This window comes from Salvelinus alpinus, chromosome 4, assembly GCF_045679555.1.
Source record: "Salvelinus alpinus chromosome 4, SLU_Salpinus.1, whole genome shotgun sequence".
NCBI classification, from domain to species: domain Eukaryota; kingdom Metazoa; phylum Chordata; class Actinopteri; order Salmoniformes; family Salmonidae; genus Salvelinus; species Salvelinus alpinus.
Genome location: NC_092089.1, coordinates 36,803,142 through 36,823,080, shown reverse-complemented (window position 1 = coordinate 36,823,080; position 19,939 = coordinate 36,803,142). Strand labels below are relative to the sequence as shown.

Sequence of the window (19,939 nt, the reverse complement as noted above, 5' to 3'; positions counted from 1 at the left end):
TACCGTCACCTACTAGACTGGAGTATAACTCCCTTATACGTTGCTAAAAAATTAAATAAAAACAATACCCTACCTAAAAATAAAATAAATACCATACTCCACTATTTAAATCTATTTCAGCCTGAAAGGATGGGACACCCCCACTTAACACACCATGTAACTCTTCCGACGAGAAAACTCCCAATCCCAAATCGGACATTTCAAAGTTGCCTAGTTCCGAGTAGCACATGAACGCAGCCTCTTTCAGCACTGCTGTCACTGAATTGGTGACGCATATTATGAAAACGCTCAGGCAGTTTCATAGATAGACCAGTTTCTATCCACTGCCTGCACTTCCCATTCATATCCATTGGGTGTCTCCCTCTACCATATCAAACCGCAGTTAATCTAAAAATGTTGGCGCTTTAATTAAGGAAAGTCCATGGTACAATACAAGCTCGTAGATGGGCGTTGAGAAAAAAGCTTTTTTTTCTGGCCAGGCTGCAGCCACATAATAGTCTGGGCTGCGATTGGAGAGAGCAAGTGCGCACGGACGCAGACGATATCGGAGGCAGGCACCGACCAGAACAGAGCGCATCATAGTGTCTGATTTAACTGTATTTGGGAATCAATTCAGATTATAAAGAGAAAACGTTCCAATTGAGAAACGGAAAAGAAGAAGGGGTGAAAATGGGACATACAATGTTACCCATTTTGATGGCCGTATTGTCCCATTGCATGTGGGGAAATGTCGAGGTAAGCCCCAATAGTACTATCTTACATTTCTATGATAAACACATTGTTGCTTTATATTTGTTGTATAAACATGCGTTTTGCTCGAAGTGGTGTTGTAAATGTTCATATCGATATCACTCATGTCATGAATATCAATTCGTATCCTTTTTGCTGACGCGCACCGTTATCTTGGACAGATTTAATTAGCAAATGAATGCGCACACAGACTGTCAGATGATAAATGACACGTCAACAAGAAGGAACGCTCAGTAACCTACCTACGCAGAATATGTGTTATTGTCCAATTAGCAAATTTGTATTATTGAAATGCAGAAAATATCTGTAGACATTTGGTCATGCCAACCAAGTATTCAAGCCAATACATTTATTTTGTATTAGGCTATTGTATGTCAGCCTCTCCCCCATGGTTTTAGTGAGCAGGAGAGAGAGACCATCTGGGATCTACCCTTGATAAACAAAGAGATAAATGTACTGAACGTCTTCATAGCCTGGGGTGGGGTCATTGTTTTTTGTTATTTTTTCTTCTGGTCTAATTGAAAAAAATGAAGAATGCAACGCAACATCTAATTTGTTAGTATCATATCAGTAGGCCATAGACTGGTATATGCTATTATAGGCCTGCAAGTCTATCGAAAGAATGCACAATCAAGTGCTGTTTGAACATCACAGAGCCATGAATGTAATGGTGGCCTTATACCATCAGTATAGAAGGTAGGGGGGCTGTAGAGGAGCTCCACTGGCTGCCTGCTTGCTTTGTCATGATGCCCATGCTAGGAATGCTGAATGAGAGAACACAGTAGGCCTTCCGGCTGCCTACAGAGAGAGAGTAGCATCACACCTGCTATTTTAATAAAAATGTACAGTCTTCTCCAGGCTATGTCTTGAATCTGGGACTTGCATCAGATGCATAAGATTTATCTGCAGTGGAGGCCTGTGCTTGAACCTTTATTGCGCCACTGTGAATCCAGGGGAAAGAGAGAAATTCTGTATTGATTGTGAAATGTGGTGCTTTTCATCTTATATCCTTCTTTTTTTAATGAGTGCAAATTATCTTTCTGTAAGCCTACACCTTAGCCTCCTGCTTTGATATGGGGTCATCTTTGATCTAAGTTTGATCCGACTACATTTTGTATAGCAGGATGTAGAATGAACTAAGGCTGAGGCCTGAGCCACTACTAAGCTCCATCTTGTCACTGCACTGAATGAAAAAAAAAAATGCAAATGGCTGTTCTCAGAGCCTGCTGAGCTGACCTATCTCATGCTTCATGTGTTGTAGATAAGAGTCTCTGACAGACAGACTGTTCTGGGGCCAGATCAATGTAATGACCAGGCAGCCATCAGTCACTCTGCCCTCCCACCATACTGCTATCACTGACAGCAGACTTTAATGAGCTCTACCACAGCATAGCACTGCACTCTCCAGACTATGACTCTTCCATTTCCCCCATGGATCACTAGAATAGACCCAATTATTTTAGTTTCCCAACTCAAAATCATGACGTTTGAATTGTTAGTACCTTGCTGTGTTACTTGAATGGGGTCATTTATTTTCTATTCTACCGTTTTACCTTTTTATATAACGGCTCGTGTATCTCAAAGTGCTAACACTTAGACATAACATTTAACCTTGTCCAAATCACTCCTTAGGCTAATTGGGAAACCATAGCACATGTGCAGAATTTTCTCACATCTGGCTATTCTATATAGAACACCTATGAAGGTCTAGACTCCAGACTGATATGTGCCATCATGGGCCCTTTCAGCCTGTGCCACCCACCACCGAGCTGTGCCAATGCGTCAGAGGTGACTTCCAGGGACCACTAGACCCAGACGCCTCCCTCACCCAGCCCCCAGAGGCCTTCAGCCCCACAGCTAATGAGGGAGGCCAGGCTCCCTGTGGGGGCTCTGGAGTGGAGGGGAGGTATAAAATGGCAGAGGGTTGTGCTGGGTGGAAAGCAGGGGAGAGTGGGGCGTGAGCAGTGACTCATGGAGTCTCAGCTGGAGTTACAGTGCAGGTCAAGCTCACTTTCCACCTGGGAATAGAAGTGTGAGTTGTTCCCTCTCTTTGTTACTGTTGCATTGTAAGGGTGTAGGTAGACTAGAGGAGAAGCTCTATGTTCCTCTGTAAGAACTAGCTCACATGCATAATCTGTCTATCTATCTACACATTGATCTTTCTATCTATTTATTGTATCTATTCATATACTGTCTACCAACAGTACATTATGCCCTTGGAAGGTATTATAAATCCCAATCTCCAGTCAGTAGAAAGCATGTAATCATCATAGTGTGGTGTGTAAGGATTCATTCTGAAGATGTTAAGAGGATTAGCATGTGTATTTATTAACCATCGGTGCTGGTTGCTCACAGTGCGTTTTATTAGCCATAAACCTGTTCCTTTCATTGTGGAATTATTCCACTGCTGTAAGAGCATTACTGGGATTACTGCTGTATGGTGAGGAACCATGCTTAGGTTTACACAAAGAGACCCGCAGATATGTGAAGGTTTACAGTCCAGATTACACTTTGAAGAGGGCTGGCTAGCTGGTTTAACACCCTGGTATTAGCTGTGTTAAGGATGGTTCTTGAATTGTGTCACCATTTCCGTGGTAAAGGTTGAAATTGGGCAATTTTGCGTTGCTACGGCCTGATCTTTTCCACTTAATGCATTGTTGGTAGATGGCACTACTCTGTATTTTTATAGTCTAATAATGACTTTGTAAAGGAGATGGAGGCAAACTGTTGTCTGTATAATGTAAGGGCTTTAGGGTGCAGTGCAAATGGTGTTTGTTTACACAGAACGAAATGTAAGAGAACGAAGGCATTAGAGAGTTTCAAAGCACAAGGGCAAAGTCAACATTTACCTATCTGAAACACAACCATAATGCAATGTGTTCTTCTGCTCTCTGTCCTTGTTCTCCATTTTGATTGCTATTCACATACAGTGTGTGATGTTCTTAATGTGTATTGTGTTAATAGCAGGGACCAGTGCATTGTTAATTTTTTTTTTTTACTGTTTACTTCACATCAGTGTCCATGAAGCTAACACAGTAGCGTGACACTCCTAGCATGATACTTTTACAGTTTATCTATACTGTCCTATGTGTCTTAACCTCAGCTACCTTGGATGAAATGACATGTGCCACTTGCAGTGCTGAGATTGTTTAGTTGATTGACAACTTGGCATAGGTCTTGCCTGATGACAAACTGAATTCTTCATTCGCTAAATACTTGAGTCTGAGACTGCAATCTCAAGTTGTTTGTGGTGACATCAAAATGAGGGGTGTTGTACAAAGCCATCAGTGATTGGATCATCTCTAACCAATCAGAGTATCAAAGACAATGATACATTTTCAAAATGTTGCTCCCTCCCTCTCCACACGTTTTGTCTCTGGCCCAACCCTGGATTGCTTATGCTTTGTATTGGCGATTTGAGAGGCTTTGAAGTCACCTGTCTGCCATATTGGCACTCCCCAGTAGGACCAGTACTCCATAAGAATCAATGGAATTCTACAGTATTTCAATAAAACATTTCAAGGACAAAAATACATGTATTTCAGTGTTTTTGTTGTAGTGGTGACAGTAACATAATACAATAAAAAAGTACTTTAAGGATTTATTTTAATACATTTTCATTTGAAATGTTTTATGTTTAGCTCACATAATCTAATTTAAAAGTATGCATTAGGGTGTCTGCATCAAGGTGTCTGTAGACATTAATAAATGCATTTCTATATCTTCAAAATATTTCTTTATAATGGTGGGAAGTGCCATGATGGAGGCATGGTGGTGTCAACACAGCACCCCCTATCAGTCATATAGTGTGTGTGTGTATATATATATATACCATCGGTTTCTGGGACCAATCAGACTGTCTAGAATGACCAATCAGACGGTCTAGAACATCTTTGCATTCTAGAAATTGTAGGGGAGGTACTCAGATCCAGACTCATTGCAGAGAAGAAACTAGTGGGCGTGGTGTAGCGTTTGGCCGGAGCAAGGAGTTTTGGTAGTCAGTCAAGCAGAGGTCACCTTTCCTACAATAACACAGCGTGTGTCATGACTCTGACAGAAAATAACTGCTATAAAAAGATTATGTTGATGATCTTAAACATTGACAGATTCTGTTTTATAACAGCACTTCAGCGTCATGCTACTTTCACCTGCCTGAAAATGGAAAGATGGCAATGATGATGAAGATGAACGTTTCCTCAAAGACATGTTTTGTTTCAAGCTGAAGAGTCAAGTGATGTATTAACGAAACCTGCTCATTCCTCATCATTATCTGCCAGTGCATATATTTGAGTACAGTACAGGCCTCCCGAGTGGCGCAGTGGTCTAAGGCACTGAATCGCAGTTGCTTGCTGTGCCACTAGAGATCCTGGTTTGAGTCCAGGCCCTGTCGCAGCCGTCCACTACCAGGAGACCCACAATTGTCCCAGCGCCGTCCGGGTTAGGGGAGGGTTTGGCCAGCAGGGATGTTCTTGTCCCATCGCGCTCTAGCGACACAGTCGCCAGGTGTACAATGTTTCCTCCGACACATTGGTGTGGCTGGCTTCCGGGTTAAGCGGGCATTGTATCAAGAAGCCGGAGGACGCATGGCTCTCGACTTTCGCCTCTCCCGATTCCATACGGGAGTTGCAGCGATGAGACAAGACTAACTACCAATTGGATACCACCAAATTGGGGAGAAAGGGGTACAGTACAGTAAACCGCAAGCTTTGGGGGAAATGCACATCGTGTTTATCAAGATAAATTACTGCAGAGAAGGCCACTGGAACCAAGGGAGGCCGGAGAAGCTACCTGCCATTGGTAGAGCCATGAAACGCAGCTTTCCGGGTCTCATATGCACTCCAATTTATGAGGGAGGAAGGGGGAGAAAGATAGTGGGGTATGTTTAGAAGAGGAGGAAGAAGATTAAACGGATACAGGGAGTTGCTAAATTGCTGCGCATGTTCCCCCCTCAGCACTTTCAGGCCTTGTGTTGGAACACAGACGCTCACCCCTCCACTCCCCCTGCCTGTGACTGCAGTGCTATGGATATGTAGAAACAGTTACAGGAGACTAGCAGCTCTCTCTCTCTCTTTCTGTCTGTCTGTATTTCTTTCTCCTTTAATTAATTTCCGAGCCAGGAGATAATCTGGTTTCTTTAATGGTTTCCCTTGTGCTTTGCTCTGTCGTGTGCCTGTGCCAGAGGACATGTACCATTTTATTGGATCCCATCTTTCCTCTCCTCTCTTTATTGTGCTCTTTCCAAGCGTTTTGACGGGGAAAGCACATAACAAGGACCTGATCCAAAATCTTGCACAGTCATTGTGAAATTAAACCTGGGCACAATGAAAGGAAAGGCATGAGATAAAATAATTGCTGGAAATGTGCCTCAGCAATCAAGCCGTTACCAGAGGTGATGGCTAAATGAAAAGACGTTACGTGTGCCATTTAACAAACGGCCTGGGTTATTCGTGCCATGACAGACATTCAAGGAAGTGCATGGAATCACGAAGTATGAATGGCCATCGGGAGTCTCATGCAAATCCAACAGCTAGAGAGATTGGGAGGGTGCAGCACAAATGGGAACTAATATTCCCTAAAACTGTGTGTGCATGTTTAGGAGTTAGGGGAACGTGTGGAGAGGGAGGGAGTGGGAGGCATACAGTACATCCATAACCACTCTGATCACATCTGGATCCTGTGCCTGCTTGCATGTCAGAACTTCTGGCAGGCTGGAGATATCACTCCAATCCAAGGTCCCCCATCCCAAACGCTAGGCCTGGTAAGCCTAATTGGCTAAATTTCTGCTGTAAAAAGTTGAAGTGAAAAGGAGCTGTGGGTCTGGCTGGTCCCTGCTGAAGCCAGCAGGAGGTTTCAGTAGAGCCGCCCGCGAGACATCTGCGGCGTAGTGATAACATTTGTCCTCCGTGTTTGGGAGGAGAGAGAGAGAGAACGCTCTCCATTAGTCAGAGAGAGTGGGGGAGGCTAGAGAGAGTAGACAGAGGGAGAGGAGACAGTTTACTGAGAGAGAGCGGTGATATAGGCTTGGTGGGTAGGAGGGGAGTAGAAGGCACATAGTTGGTGCTAAGAGAAACTCTAAACCCACAGGCTCTCTGACCCTGGTGTCTTGAAAGGCAGAGATTAATCTCTGTCATGTACTGTATATGTATTCACAGGTGGCCCAGGGAAAGTGGAGGAAGGACACTGCCTGCAGGCCATAGCACTGAGCCTAGTCATTACCCATTCACACACATGTGCGCACACACACATGCAGAGAGCCAGTGAAGAGGAGGGCGAGGCGGGGCTGGACTGCAACAGGACGTTTCCATAATGACACTGGGACGCATGGATAGATTTGTGGAGGCTAGCCTGGCTGACAGGGAGTGGGGAGGAGGCTGGTCTGACTGACAGGGAGTGGTGGGGAGGAGGATGGCCTGGCTGACAGGGAGTGGTGGGGAGGAGGCTGGCCTGGCTGACAGGTAGTGGTGGGGAGAATTTCAGAGGGTCTGGTGAGGCTGATCAGCAGTGCATTAACATTCCACACACCATTGGATGGGTGGAGTGGATTGGCATAGAGGGAGATGTCTGGATCAGTGTCAGTGCCCTGCTCTCTGCCATCTCTAGCAGCAGAGGGATGCAGCATGGCACAGGGCAAACCCAGCAGCTGGTGGCAGGGCAGTGAGGTGGTGTGGTGTGAAGCGGGTGAGCTAGCGACTAATTTCCTCCTTCCTATGCTCACATGAATACTAAAGGGATAGTGGGTACACAATGCACCTCAATGACACACACACCTCTACACGCGCTGACAGACAAACAGCCCAGACACATGCAGGGTAATCCAACACACACACACACACTATCCAGGCACTCACACTCACTGCTTTAAAAAGATGGCACGCTGCGGCAGCTGCATCAATTATTGACGGCCTTGGAAAGGTTTGGGCTCTTGCTTGTTGGATTGAGCTCTGGAACTCTTGTCACGCACTCACTCCTCCCCAGAACCCGCCCCAGCCCCATCCCTCCCTCCGTCCTCCCCTCCCAGCCTCAGAGTGGATCCTGACTGTACACCAGCTCTTCTCCAGGTTTTTTTCTACACATACAATATGTTTGCTCTTGAAATATTCATCCTCCACGCCCACTCTCCATTCTCTCTCTCTACCTCTCTCTCACTCACTCTCTCTACCTCTCTCTCACTCACTCTCTCTACCTCTCTCTCACTCTCTCTCCTGTTCTCTTTTTCTCTCTCTCCTCTGTGTTCTCTCTCTCAACACACAGACACTCTGTCTCCATCTTCCTTGTCGTCCATCCTCACCCAACCTCATCAGATCTCACTGCTGCTCGTCTGACTGTACATTTTACATACCTCAAACGAGACAATATCCTCCACATACAGTATGTTCCCACAACAGAAATCTCTAACTGCACTCAATTGCCATAGCACATATTTTTACACCAACAAAATAGTAAGTTGATAGATATCCTCTTACTGTATTGCCATAAAGTAATGTATGTACCGAGGATACCATGGTTGTAAACATGTTGTAGTGACACCTACAACCTTGTCAAGAGGTTCAGACCTCTTGGGGTAATGGCTAAGGTGACAGACGTAGGTACCTGTGTTCGATATGGAAGGGAACAGCTAATGAAAAGTCTCAGCTATTTAATCTGTGACAATAGGACTCCGACAGAGACTGAGACAGCTCAATATTTCATTCATCCCCCAGCTCACCATGGTCAAGGCCAAGCTCTCAGCTGCACACACCAGCCAATATTCACGCTAGCTCCACTGACAAATTGGATATTTTTTGGTCTACTGTCTGCAAAAAAATAAGTTCAGAAAGGACAAGAAGCTCAAATTGAGTTTTCTAGGCCTGGACAGAGAGGGTTCATTTTACAGATCGTCTGAATGATTCAGCCATTCTTCTCCCCCATCTGACAGTCTATAGGGATTTGATGGCCTGAGGAAATGAGATAATACTAATGTTTAATCTACTGAGGGACTGGAGCACAGAGAGGCCAACAGACTGCACCCTGCAACACATTCTCACCAGAGTGGCACAGGCTGAAATAGCACACAGAGACAGGACATGCAGTTACACACACAGACCGGGGCAGTACAAGACAGGACATGTCATTTGGCATTGTTTCATAACACTATTCCTGGCCTGTTATCCGCAGTGCCTATTTTTCCATCTTGCGTCACGACAAGATGCCAGCCCTCAAACCATTTCTTTAACTCTGATTTAAAGAGGGGGAATAGCAGGAAAGCAATAACACAATGCGGTGTTCATATAAAGAGGCACTGAGCTGTGTCTGGGAGTGACAGGCTCAGATTGAGTGGAGAGATGGTGTCAAGCCTCTCACAGTGATCGTTGTAGCCCTACAGCATGTAACATGGTGATATGTAGCCTTGTCCAAATTGCATAGCCTACTGTTAAAGGACTAGTGCATGTAGGGTTGTATGTAGCCTTATCTGAATTGTATAGTGTACTAGATTTTGTATGGTTGACCTTTATGTAAAAAAGTGAAGTGACTCATATTATTGTGCTATTATCATGTGGTTGTAACGCTCGTCTTCCTCCTCGTCTGAGGAGGAGCAAGGATCGGACCAAAGCGCAGCGTGGTTTGAATACATATTTTAATTAAAGCAACGAAGACGAAAAACACTTGACAAAAATACAAAACAATGTGAACAAACGAACGAAAACAGTACCGTGTGGCGAACAAACACAGACACGGCAACAATCACCCACAAACAAACAGTAAAAACAGCCTACCTTTAATATGGTTCCCAATCAGAGACAATGACAAACACCTGCCTCTGATTGAGAACCATATTAGGCCAAACGAACAAACCTAAACATAGAAACAAATAACATAGACTGCCCACCCCAACTCACGCCCTGACCATACTAAATAAAGACAAAACAAGGGAAATAAGGTCAGGGACGTGACAGTGGTGAAGTTACTGATATTATTGTGCTATTATCATGTGGTGAAGTGTTACCTCCACTACAGGGTGAGTCACCTGCAGTCAGTTCAAACATGGTGATAGGGGTGGCAGTGTGGATTCCATGATAATGACTGTGTCAAGGAAATGTACAGGTGTTGAGTCATACAAGACAAGGTGTGTGTGGCATATCACAGCAGCTGTCAGTAGAACAGATTCAGGCTTGAAGATCGAAGGCGAGGATGATTAAAAAATAAGGAAAGATGGGCACAGTCTGCTCTGAAGCAAGATGCGTTGTCATTCCACAGTGCCCTGAGGCAGTGGGAACAGAAGGGATGTTGCCACAAGATAAGGGATTGGGTAATCTAATGGTTCATCAGGAGTGGCTCTGACCAGTGGCTCACGTCTGGGAAGAGCAGGGTGATTAGCCCGGGGAAGAAGAAATATATCTGATTTGATTTGAGGCTCAGCAAATCAGACTGTTATGAGTTTTTGTTTATCAGTAGTGTTGGTAAAACATGAGCTCTAAACAGATCTATCTTCCACTCTGTTAGTGTCCTCTACTACTCATTAGTCTGGACCTGAGGCCTGAATCATTGATGTGATTCCTATTAACATGACTCTCAGGCATGCAGAACTCTGATAGGCTGTTTGGATGGGATTTTTCTGTTTAGAGATTGGTGATGCATTTTAGTTAGTCAATTGCATTTATTATTGTGTTATTATTGTGATGATGTGTCAATTGTTTCTAGGAATTTGTAAAGGAGGCACTCGTAAGATGGAGGTTTCAGAGAGGAGGCAGACAAGTTGTAGCAGTGCAATGTCCAGGGGGAGGACTTTTATTTAATGTGCAGGAGAGTGAGTGGCAAACTCTACACTGTGTATATGTATACAACAAAAAGGACGATGACTAAGATGAGTACCATAAACTGGGGATAACAAAGTAAATCAAATAATACATTAAACTCAAATAATGCAGGCCTCAATCATGCCTGAACCAGCAGTATGCCAGCCTTACCCATGTCTGCCAGTTACAGAAATGACAAGGCTTAAATAGTACCTGGGATATCCTCCCACCTGGAACATACCAATATTGACCAATCAAATATCACTGGCGTGAAATAAAGACAGGAAATAACCAAAAAGCATGTGCAGGCATTTACATGGACATTTTATAAATGCACACTCTCCAATAACAGGTTAGCAAGAAACATAAGGCATAGCATCGCCCGGGGTAAGGAGTCATAACATCATACACGAACTGACACCAGCTCCGTGACAGAATTCTTGAAAACATTTTTTCCGATGTTGTCCTTCCCAACAAATGCATACTTCCACGTTGACGGGCAATTAAATGGATGTGTGAACTAAACAACAACCAGCTGGCAATGCTAAACATTGCCGAACCAACCATTCCTCCAGCCATCAGTGACCTACTGAGCCCATATCACTGAGCAAACATGGAGACACAATTATCAGACACAGTGAGAGCAAGCAAAGGAGAGAGACCAAGTGGCGTGTTTTGAAATTCTGCAGGGAGCCAGTTGCTACGGTAACAGGGAATGTAGCCAGCTCCGATGGGAGGTGTTTCCACGGCAACGGGTCTCAGTGGCCAAGTGATCTTGCTGAGAGGGAGAAAGAGGAGAGGAGAGGGGGGTGGGGGGGGAATGTATGCGTAAGTGTGTGATGTGAGAGGGGATGTTAAATGAGATGAGAGGAAGCTGATGAAAAACGTGCGAGTGTGTCATTGAGGTGTGCCGTGATGCGTGTTTCATTAATTAGTCCATTTATCGGAGCCCCCGCTCCTCATGGAAATTTCTTAACACTCTCTCTCTGTGAAGTGAGGGTAAAATAGAGACGGATGGGGTGAGAGGGACTGTGTGAGAGCTGGGATACCCTGGGGTCTCATTTATAAACCGTGTGTACGTACAAAATATACCCCACAATGTACGTGCGCCAGTTTTCACACAAGTTTGTATTTAAATTTACTTGACATGAGAATGTTCTCATCTCCCCTCAATTTTTGACCAGGTCTCTCCAACCCTGTTCCTGGAGAGCTATTGTCCTGTAGGTTTTCAGTCCAACCCTAATCTACCACACCTGATTCTAATAATTAGCTGGTTGATAAACTGAATCGGGTTAGTTATAACTGGGTTTGGAGTGAACCTACAGCAGGGTAGCTCTCCAGGAACAGGGTTGGAGGGCCCAGCTTTAGACCATGTGCACATCGTCTAGTGGTTGAAATGTTGTACTGAAAGCTGACAAATATGTATTTTGTGCTAATGGGGGATATGATGAAAAGCTTATTCATAAAAAAAAATCTGAAAACATATTAACAAGAATGCAACCATTTGCCAATAGTGAGAAGTTAAAATCTTTGTTTTATTTTTAGAATCTGAAATAATTAGATATAGGAATCTTATAATTAGACATATGAATCTTTTTCCTATTTTTATTTTTATAGCAATTGCAGAATATACTGTAATCCTCACCTTTTCTGTCTGTGATGGGTTCATATTCCTGAAGGAGCCATACAACAAATGACACATCTCTCATTTAATTGGACCTAGTAGCCTAGTAAATAGATAGGCTACATGTATTTAAACTTTTGCAATATCGTAGGCAGCTCTGTTTATATTACCAGTATACAGTTGAATTTAACAGCTGATCTTTTACGTTGGAGTAGACCTACGTATCAAGTTCCATGTTTTTATTGTCACGTGCGCAAGTACAGTGAAATGCCTTTCTTGCTTGCTCGTTCCCAACAATGCAGTAATGAATATCAGTGGTACTATTTTTTTTTTTAAAGTCAAGTAGAACAAAACGCTTGAGAAATAGCACTGTAAGTACTGTAATTTAGTTTTTTGAGTAGCCTACCCAACAATGTTTCAGAATTTGTGGGCATATTTAGGTTGGGGGAAAAGTTGATTATATACACTACCGGTCAAATGTTTTTGAACACCTACTCATTCAAGGGTTTTTCGTTATTTTACTATTTTCTACATTGTAGAAAATTTAAATAACATATATGGAATCATGTAGTAACCAAAAATAAAATAAAATATATTTTAGATTTGTCACTGGTGTAGAGAGAAGTAGGCAGGAGGCAGTTGCAGGTTTAGAACTACTGAGTTTGTTTAAGGACTATAGATCAAAGAGAGACGGAACTCAAATACTGTTGTGCTCAAAACATATCTTCAGAAACAAAAGGCACAGGGCGAACCCAAAGTGCAAAATATAAAGTACTCAGGAAATAGTAGGAGAGATTTCTCTCAGGAAAACAAGTAACATTTGCAATGACCGACAAAGACAAATGGCAGAGGGAGTGTATATATAGAGTGGGGATTGGAACTAGGTGTGTGAGTGTGTGTGTGTGATGACGAGACAAGTCCGGGGTTGATGAGTGAAGGGCGTTTGCCAGTAGTAGGATCGGCAGCAGCTAGAAGGCTGGCGACACCGAACGCCTGAGCTGGACAAGAGGGGGAGCCAAAGCAAAGGCTGAATCTTCAAAGTAGCCACCCTTTACCTTGATGACAGCTTTGCACACTCTTGGCATTCTCTCAACCAGCTTCATCTGGAATGCTTTTCCAACAGTCTTGAAGGAGTTCCCACATATGCTGAGCACTTGTTGGCTGCTTTTCCTTTACTCTGCGGTCCAACTCATCCCAAACCATCTCAATTGTGTTGTGGTTGGGGGATTGTGGAGGCCAGGTCATCTGATGCAGCAATCCATCACTCTCCTTGCTCAAACAGCCTGAAGGTGTGTTTTGGGTCATTGTTCTGTGGAAAAACAAATGATAGTCCCACTAAGCGGAAACCAGATGGGATGGCGTATCGCTGCAGAATTCTGTGGTAGCCATGCTGGTTAAGTGTGCCTTGAATTCTAAATAAATCACAGACCATGTCACCAGCAAAGCACCATCACACCACCTCCTCCATGCTTCATGGTGGGAACCACACATGCATAGGTCATCCGTTCACCTACTCTGCGTCTCACAAAGACACGGCGGTTGGAACCAAAAATCTGCCATTTGGACTCATCAGACCAAAGGACAGATTTCCACCAGTCTAATGTCCATTGCTTGTGTTTCTTGGCCCAAGCAAGTCTCTTCTTATTATTGGTGTCCTTTAGTAGTGGTTTCAATGCAGCAATTTGATCATGAAGGCCTGATTCACACAGTCTACTCTGAACAGCTAATGTTGAGTTGTCTGTTACTTGAACTCTGAAGCATTTATTTGGGCAGCAATCTGAGGTGCAGTTAATTGCTGATTTCTGAGGTTGGTAACTCTAATGAACTTATCCTCTGCAGCAGAGGTAACACTGGGTTATCCTTTCCTGTGGCGGTCCTCATATGAGCCAGCTTTATCATAGCGCTTGATGCTTTTTGCGACTGCACTTGAAGAAACTTTCAAAGGAATTGACATTTTCTGGTTTGACTGACCTTCATGTCTTAAAGTAATTTCTCTATGCTTATTTGAGCTGTTCTTGCCATAATATGGACTTGGTCCTTACCAAATAGGGCTATATTCTGTATACCACCCCTACCTTGTCACAACACAACTGATTGGCTCAAATGCATTATTAAGAAAGAAAGAAATTCCACAAATTAAGTTTAACAAGGCACACCTGTTAATTGAAATGCCTTCCAGGTGACTACCTCATGAAGCTGGTTGAGAGAATGCCAAGAGTGTGCAATGCTGTCATCAAGGCAAAGGGTGGCTACTTTGAAGAATCGCAAATCTAATATATATTTTCATTTGTTTAACACTTTTTTTAGGTTACTACATGATTCCATATGTGTTATTTCATAGTTTTGATGTCTTCACTGTTATTCTACAATGTAGAAAATAGTAAAAATGAAGAAAAACTGTGGAACGAGTACGTGTCCAAACTTTTGGTACTGTATTTATTTTAAAAAATTCAAATGTTCTGCTGACAGTCCATGACAATTTGCCATTGTTTTCTCATTCAGAAACTGACGCAATCCTTTTCCAGATACAACATAAATTCTGCCAATACCATAAATAGACCAGTAGTTTATGTAAAATCATTGACAGTAAGGTAGGCTACAGTATTGCTGTGCAATAGGAGCGCGATATCGTTGCATATTTAATCTCAGCGTCTATACCAAGGCAGGGTAAAGAAACACAATAATCTATTGATAAACTAAATATTGAACAACAATTTGTCTTTTCTATGCCGTGGCCTAATGGCAATAGTTCCAAATTATACAGCAAATGAAGGGCGTTATTGTCACCATGAAAGGTGAATGGAGGCGGTTTCCAGGTGTTTTAATGCTCGTTCATGTGCACACAGTTTTACGAACGGTCTGATTTATAACAGGAAACATGCGTATGTATGGCGTGCACCAAGTTTATATATCTCAATATTTTGTGTGAAATTTACACAACGGTTATAAATGAGTCACCTCAGTGGAGCACAGCAGAGACCCCAGCCTCTCCACGGCTCTCTCCACGGCTCTCTCCACGGCTCTCTCCACAGCTCTCTCCCAGGCAGCCCCAGCTGCTCTGCCTCCTGTCCATTAAAGCACATTAGCAGCTCCTTTATTATCATGAACAATGTGCCAAACATGCTGGGGTGGCGGGGACAGGAGAGACATGGGGAGAGGGGGACGTCATGTTCACTCACTCACAAGATGTTGGGGCCAAACCTCAGGACTTGGAGGAGACCCCCCCCCCCCCCACTGGGGAGTGTGAATGTAATGTGTGAGAGTTCAAATGATACAACACAATGTCAGATTGGGCCGGGACAATAGGTCAAACCTGTGAGGTGTGTGGGCTTCTCGGCGTGTAATTCCTGTGGGCTTCACGGTGTGTGTGTATTGGCCTTGTGTGTGTCTGTGAGAGTGTGTGAATGTGCGTGTGTGGGTCTCTTTGTGATCTCAGCTTTGTATCTTGTGTTGTCAGCCACAATGGTCAAATAATCTCTCATTTTAACCATCTCCGCCATCCCCCCCCCCCCCCCACACACAAACACTGTCTGAAATATCTAATTTCAAAGTCTTATTTCAATATCATGCATCTGCCATACAGGCACCCTGGAGAACTGTGGGTGCACAAATTTGTGTGAGGGAGAGGGGGGAGATAAAGACGGGGGGAGGGAGAGAGAGAGAAAAGGGGAGAAGTGAAAGAGAGCGGGATGAGTCCCACAGGTAAAAATGTGTAGTTGTAGTCTTCAGCTGAATATCATATGGGATCAAATAATTTGGGTGCATGCACTGCTCATGTTACTACACTTTCTCCTCCCACTCTCTCTCTCTCTCTCTCTCACCCTCCCTCTCTGAGACACTCCTCCAATCTTAACTACCTGTGGTGTTGGAGTCAGTCTGTGTGTTTGTGGCAGGGCTGAGAGATCAAGCGGAGGAATATTCCAAAGCCACCGCCATCTATTAAATATGCACACGTACCCCAGGCCCACGGGACCCCCCGCACCAAGTAGCTCTGCTGAGGAAAACCTCCTGCATACAGAGTAGGATGTAGAGAACTACTCAGAAAGCCATTTACTGAGAAAGTATGCGGGTAGTCGAGTAGTGAAGGGGAGAAAAATGACACGCAGATCCATTTTAAGAGAGACAGAGCAGAACAGAAGACAACTCCTGGGACAGGGGGGAAAGGCTTCAATAAAGATGTCAGCATAGATGCAGGGACCAAGGCCTAGAGCAGGAAAGGAAAGCTGATAGATCAGAGATGCTGCCTGACAAGATACACACATGAATGAGTGGATCAAATGTCTTTCCAGATGTTCTAAATCTATTATGACATTGTTTTAATACCTCTTCAAATCTGGCCACTGTACAGTAGTCTACAATGGCTCTGCCCCTCATGCACCTCCTTTTATTTTAAAGAAACACCAAAAGAAATGAAAGAAAAGCTTAGTATCGCCCCCCCCCCCCCCCCCAAAAAAAAAAAAAAATATCCAATCTCACGCATATTCCGTAATCTCCAATAACCTGGGATGAAAAGTGGCCGGTTCCAAAGGGGGATTAACAATTTCACGCTGGTAACATACCCAGTTCAAAGCACCGGCTGTCTGTCAGCCAGTTAAACGTAGGGCGGCTGATTCACCACGCTCAAATCGAGGAGGAAAGGAGATGCAGCTGCCGTCCTGTCTTGTACTGGCTGTCCTGTCCTGACTGCTTTCCTTTCCAACTAGATGCCTGGTTCGCCTGCTTAGCTGAAGCCCACACTGAATTGGTTCACTATGTGACTATCTGGGATTTATATTTTTTATGTTTCATTTGAATAGGGACAGAACATTAGATTTGATTGTATTAGGCCTATGCTTTATTCATCCCTGTAGGGATATTATTTTGTCACCTTGACCATGGCATAAAACACACATGCAATAAAATGACAGACAAGCCACTGGGCACACACTGGTTAATCCACAATGTTTCCACTGAAATGACGTTGAACCAACGTGGAATAGACATTGAATTGATGTCTCTGGACAGCTAGAAGCATCTTACATGGTATCATATAACAATGGTTTCATAATTTAATCTAGCAATTTAAACCATTGACATATTGAGTAAACATATCTCTGTTGCACACCAGCTTTTTAGATGAGCCTTTACATAGGATAATATTGTCTTTTGAGGCATGTTGAGGCTGCTTTCCATACTACCTGTCTTTATCTGAGGCAAGCAGCCAGGTGCTGAGTGGTCTAGTGCTCAATCTCTGATTGGGTAACAGTTGAGTTGACAGTTGGGTGTTGCAGTCAGAGAGATCTGCAGTGGAGCTCCAACTAGAGCTAAGCCTTTGATTCCTTAAACCCCTGAGGGTACAGATGTAGGATCTTAATTTGACCCGTATTATTATTATTATTATTATTATATATATATATATAGTATGTTATACAATTCTCAGCAACAAAAGGGTTAAGCTCCTACATCTGTAATACTTTAGCTGGGAGGCCTTCATCACATCTGGAAGAGTTACACAACACTTGGCATTAACATGATGACATTACTAGTGTGATGTTCACTGTCATGGACGACCAGTATGTTACATAGAAATTGCATTTCATGGTTTGTGTCGGTGGACCAGGTTATCTAATGTTAATTTCAGTGGACTTGATGTTGAGATTCTGATGGTATTGACTAACTGCTGGACTTGCATGTTCGGAAGTTTCCTTTTCAAGCACAGGAACAGTTTACAGCCTACTAATGCAAAGTTAGACAAGTTCAGTTTTCAAAGTCCAAGGTCCTCCGTAGTGTCAGTGGAGACGTGGAAACAGCAGGACATTCTGGGCAGACCTCCTTGTGTTTGAAGATCAGAACAGTTACTGTACGCACGTAGGTTCCCACTTCTAGTGTGACGAAGGTGCATGACTCAGAGAGAGAGAGAGGGGGAGAGAAAAAGAAGGTGGGGTGGCCTCTCTTTAATCAATCACTACATTCTCTAAAGAGAAATCCTGACTACAATAGAACCGTCAATATAACAAGTCTGGGAATGAGTGCCTCTCAATAAGAATCATTCCAGAGCACATGAATCATTTTAGTGTCAATGGGAGTTAGTGTTGATTGAAATGTAAGGTTTTCATTGACTGATAGGATGACTCTTGCTGTGTCTTCAGTCTCTGTTCTATTGTTTAGTAAATGGAGAGAAAGTATTAGGTAAACAAATGGATAACAACAAAAGCGGTGCACTAGTGCTTGTTTCTGTGTAAGTCCATATTTCAAATGACTAAAGCCTTGCCTCTAATGGAAGAAAACATCTAGATAAAACCCTTAGTGTATGAATGCATAAACAAACCACTGATAAAGGAGTGGAGAGACAGAATATGAACAGAAGATGGATACATTGAATGGAATGATTAAAATGTGCTCCTACACTATAGCATTGATACAAATACTGTGTGTGTGTGTTTAAGTCATGGCTGTGAACCCATCTGTGTGAATGGGGGAGTTTTGTGGAGGAGATGCCTACAAGTCTGTTGGGTGATATGCTCCTGGACCTGGACTGGTCCCATGGTCTGTGGGAGACAGGACTCTGCCCGCCATCCACAGCCTCATGACTTCAGGAGAAGTTTGGGACCTTTGCAGAGGAGAGATGCCTACTGTAAGTCACGACTTACTGTGCTGCTTATTCTCCAAGCCACAGCCTGATAGGTCAGGATGATAAGCAGGCGCTCAGAGAATGGAGCTGTAGGCTAGTAAGGTTTTTTTCTACTAAGTATCTATGATTCTGTATATGTACAGACCAGTGCACATATGACTCAGAAAAATTATACACACTGTAGGTTTACTTCTAAGAGGTATAGCCACCATAGAAATAGAATCCCCAAAATATGACGATCACCACCATGAACTGGTTTATATAACTGCTGACCAATCTCTCCATCTCTGGACTCTCTGATGTTTGTGTCAGCTGATAGCCTACGCCCCTTATTTTAAGCCACATCTGAAATTCAATTAAATGTTGCTCTGTGGCTTTTGGCTGGTTTCTGGCCGGTGCTGTGGCCCTACGTGACCTGTGGGGTGCCGGGGTGATTATAGACCATCTGCTCCCAGTAGGCCCAGCTGGATGGGACACTGCTGTAATCTGGTTGGATGAAGTCCGGGTCGCTGAGGGACAATGATGTCACAGTATAACCATAAATAAGACCCTCTACCAGGATGATCTAAAGCCATGTTTTATTTGATTTGATTGTGTAAGGCATCCACTAATTTCTGGGTTGAAGGAAAGACAACAATCCTCCATTACAGGGAGAGAATGTGTTTGACTAGATGTCCAGTTAGTTTTGTTTTATATACACTACCAGTCAAAAGTTTTAGAACACCTACTCATTCAAGGGTTTTTCTTTATTTGTACTATTTTCGTCATTGTAGAATAATAGTGAAGACATCAAAACTATGAAATAACACATATGGAATCATGTAGTAACCATTTTTTTTTTTAACAAATTAAAATAAATGTTATATTTGAGATTCTTCAAATAGCCACCCTTTGCCTTGATGACAGATTTGTTCTTGGCATTCTCTCAACCAGCTTTTCCAACAGTCTTGAAGGAGTTCCCACGGGGCGGCAGGGTAGCCTAGTGGTTAGAGCGTTGGACTAGTAACCGAAAGGTTGCAAGTTCGAATCCCCGAGCTGATAAGGTACAATCTGTCGTTCTGCCCTTGAACAGGCAGTTAACCCACTGTTCCTAGGCCGTCATTGAAAATAAGAATTTGTTCTTAACTGACTTGCCTAGTTAAATAAAGGTTTTAAAAAAAAAAATATATATATATATATATA

The 19,939-nt window shown here is 43.4% G+C and overlaps 1 protein-coding gene across 4 annotated transcripts in view; it reads left to right on the top strand.

Moving 5' to 3' along the window:
- The first annotated feature begins 323 nt into the window (after positions 1-323).
- LOC139572382 (amyloid beta precursor like protein 1-like) overlaps positions 324-19,939 on the top strand; it is a 47,965-nt gene continuing 28,349 nt past the window's right edge. For all 4 annotated transcript variants that reach the window (XM_071395128.1, XM_071395127.1, XM_071395125.1 and 1 more), the window contains exon 1: positions 324-735. In XM_071395128.1, coding sequence (XP_071251229.1) covers positions 670-735 — 66 coding nt within the window. In that variant the 5' untranslated portion in view covers positions 324-669. The remainder of the gene's footprint in view (positions 736-19,939) is intronic.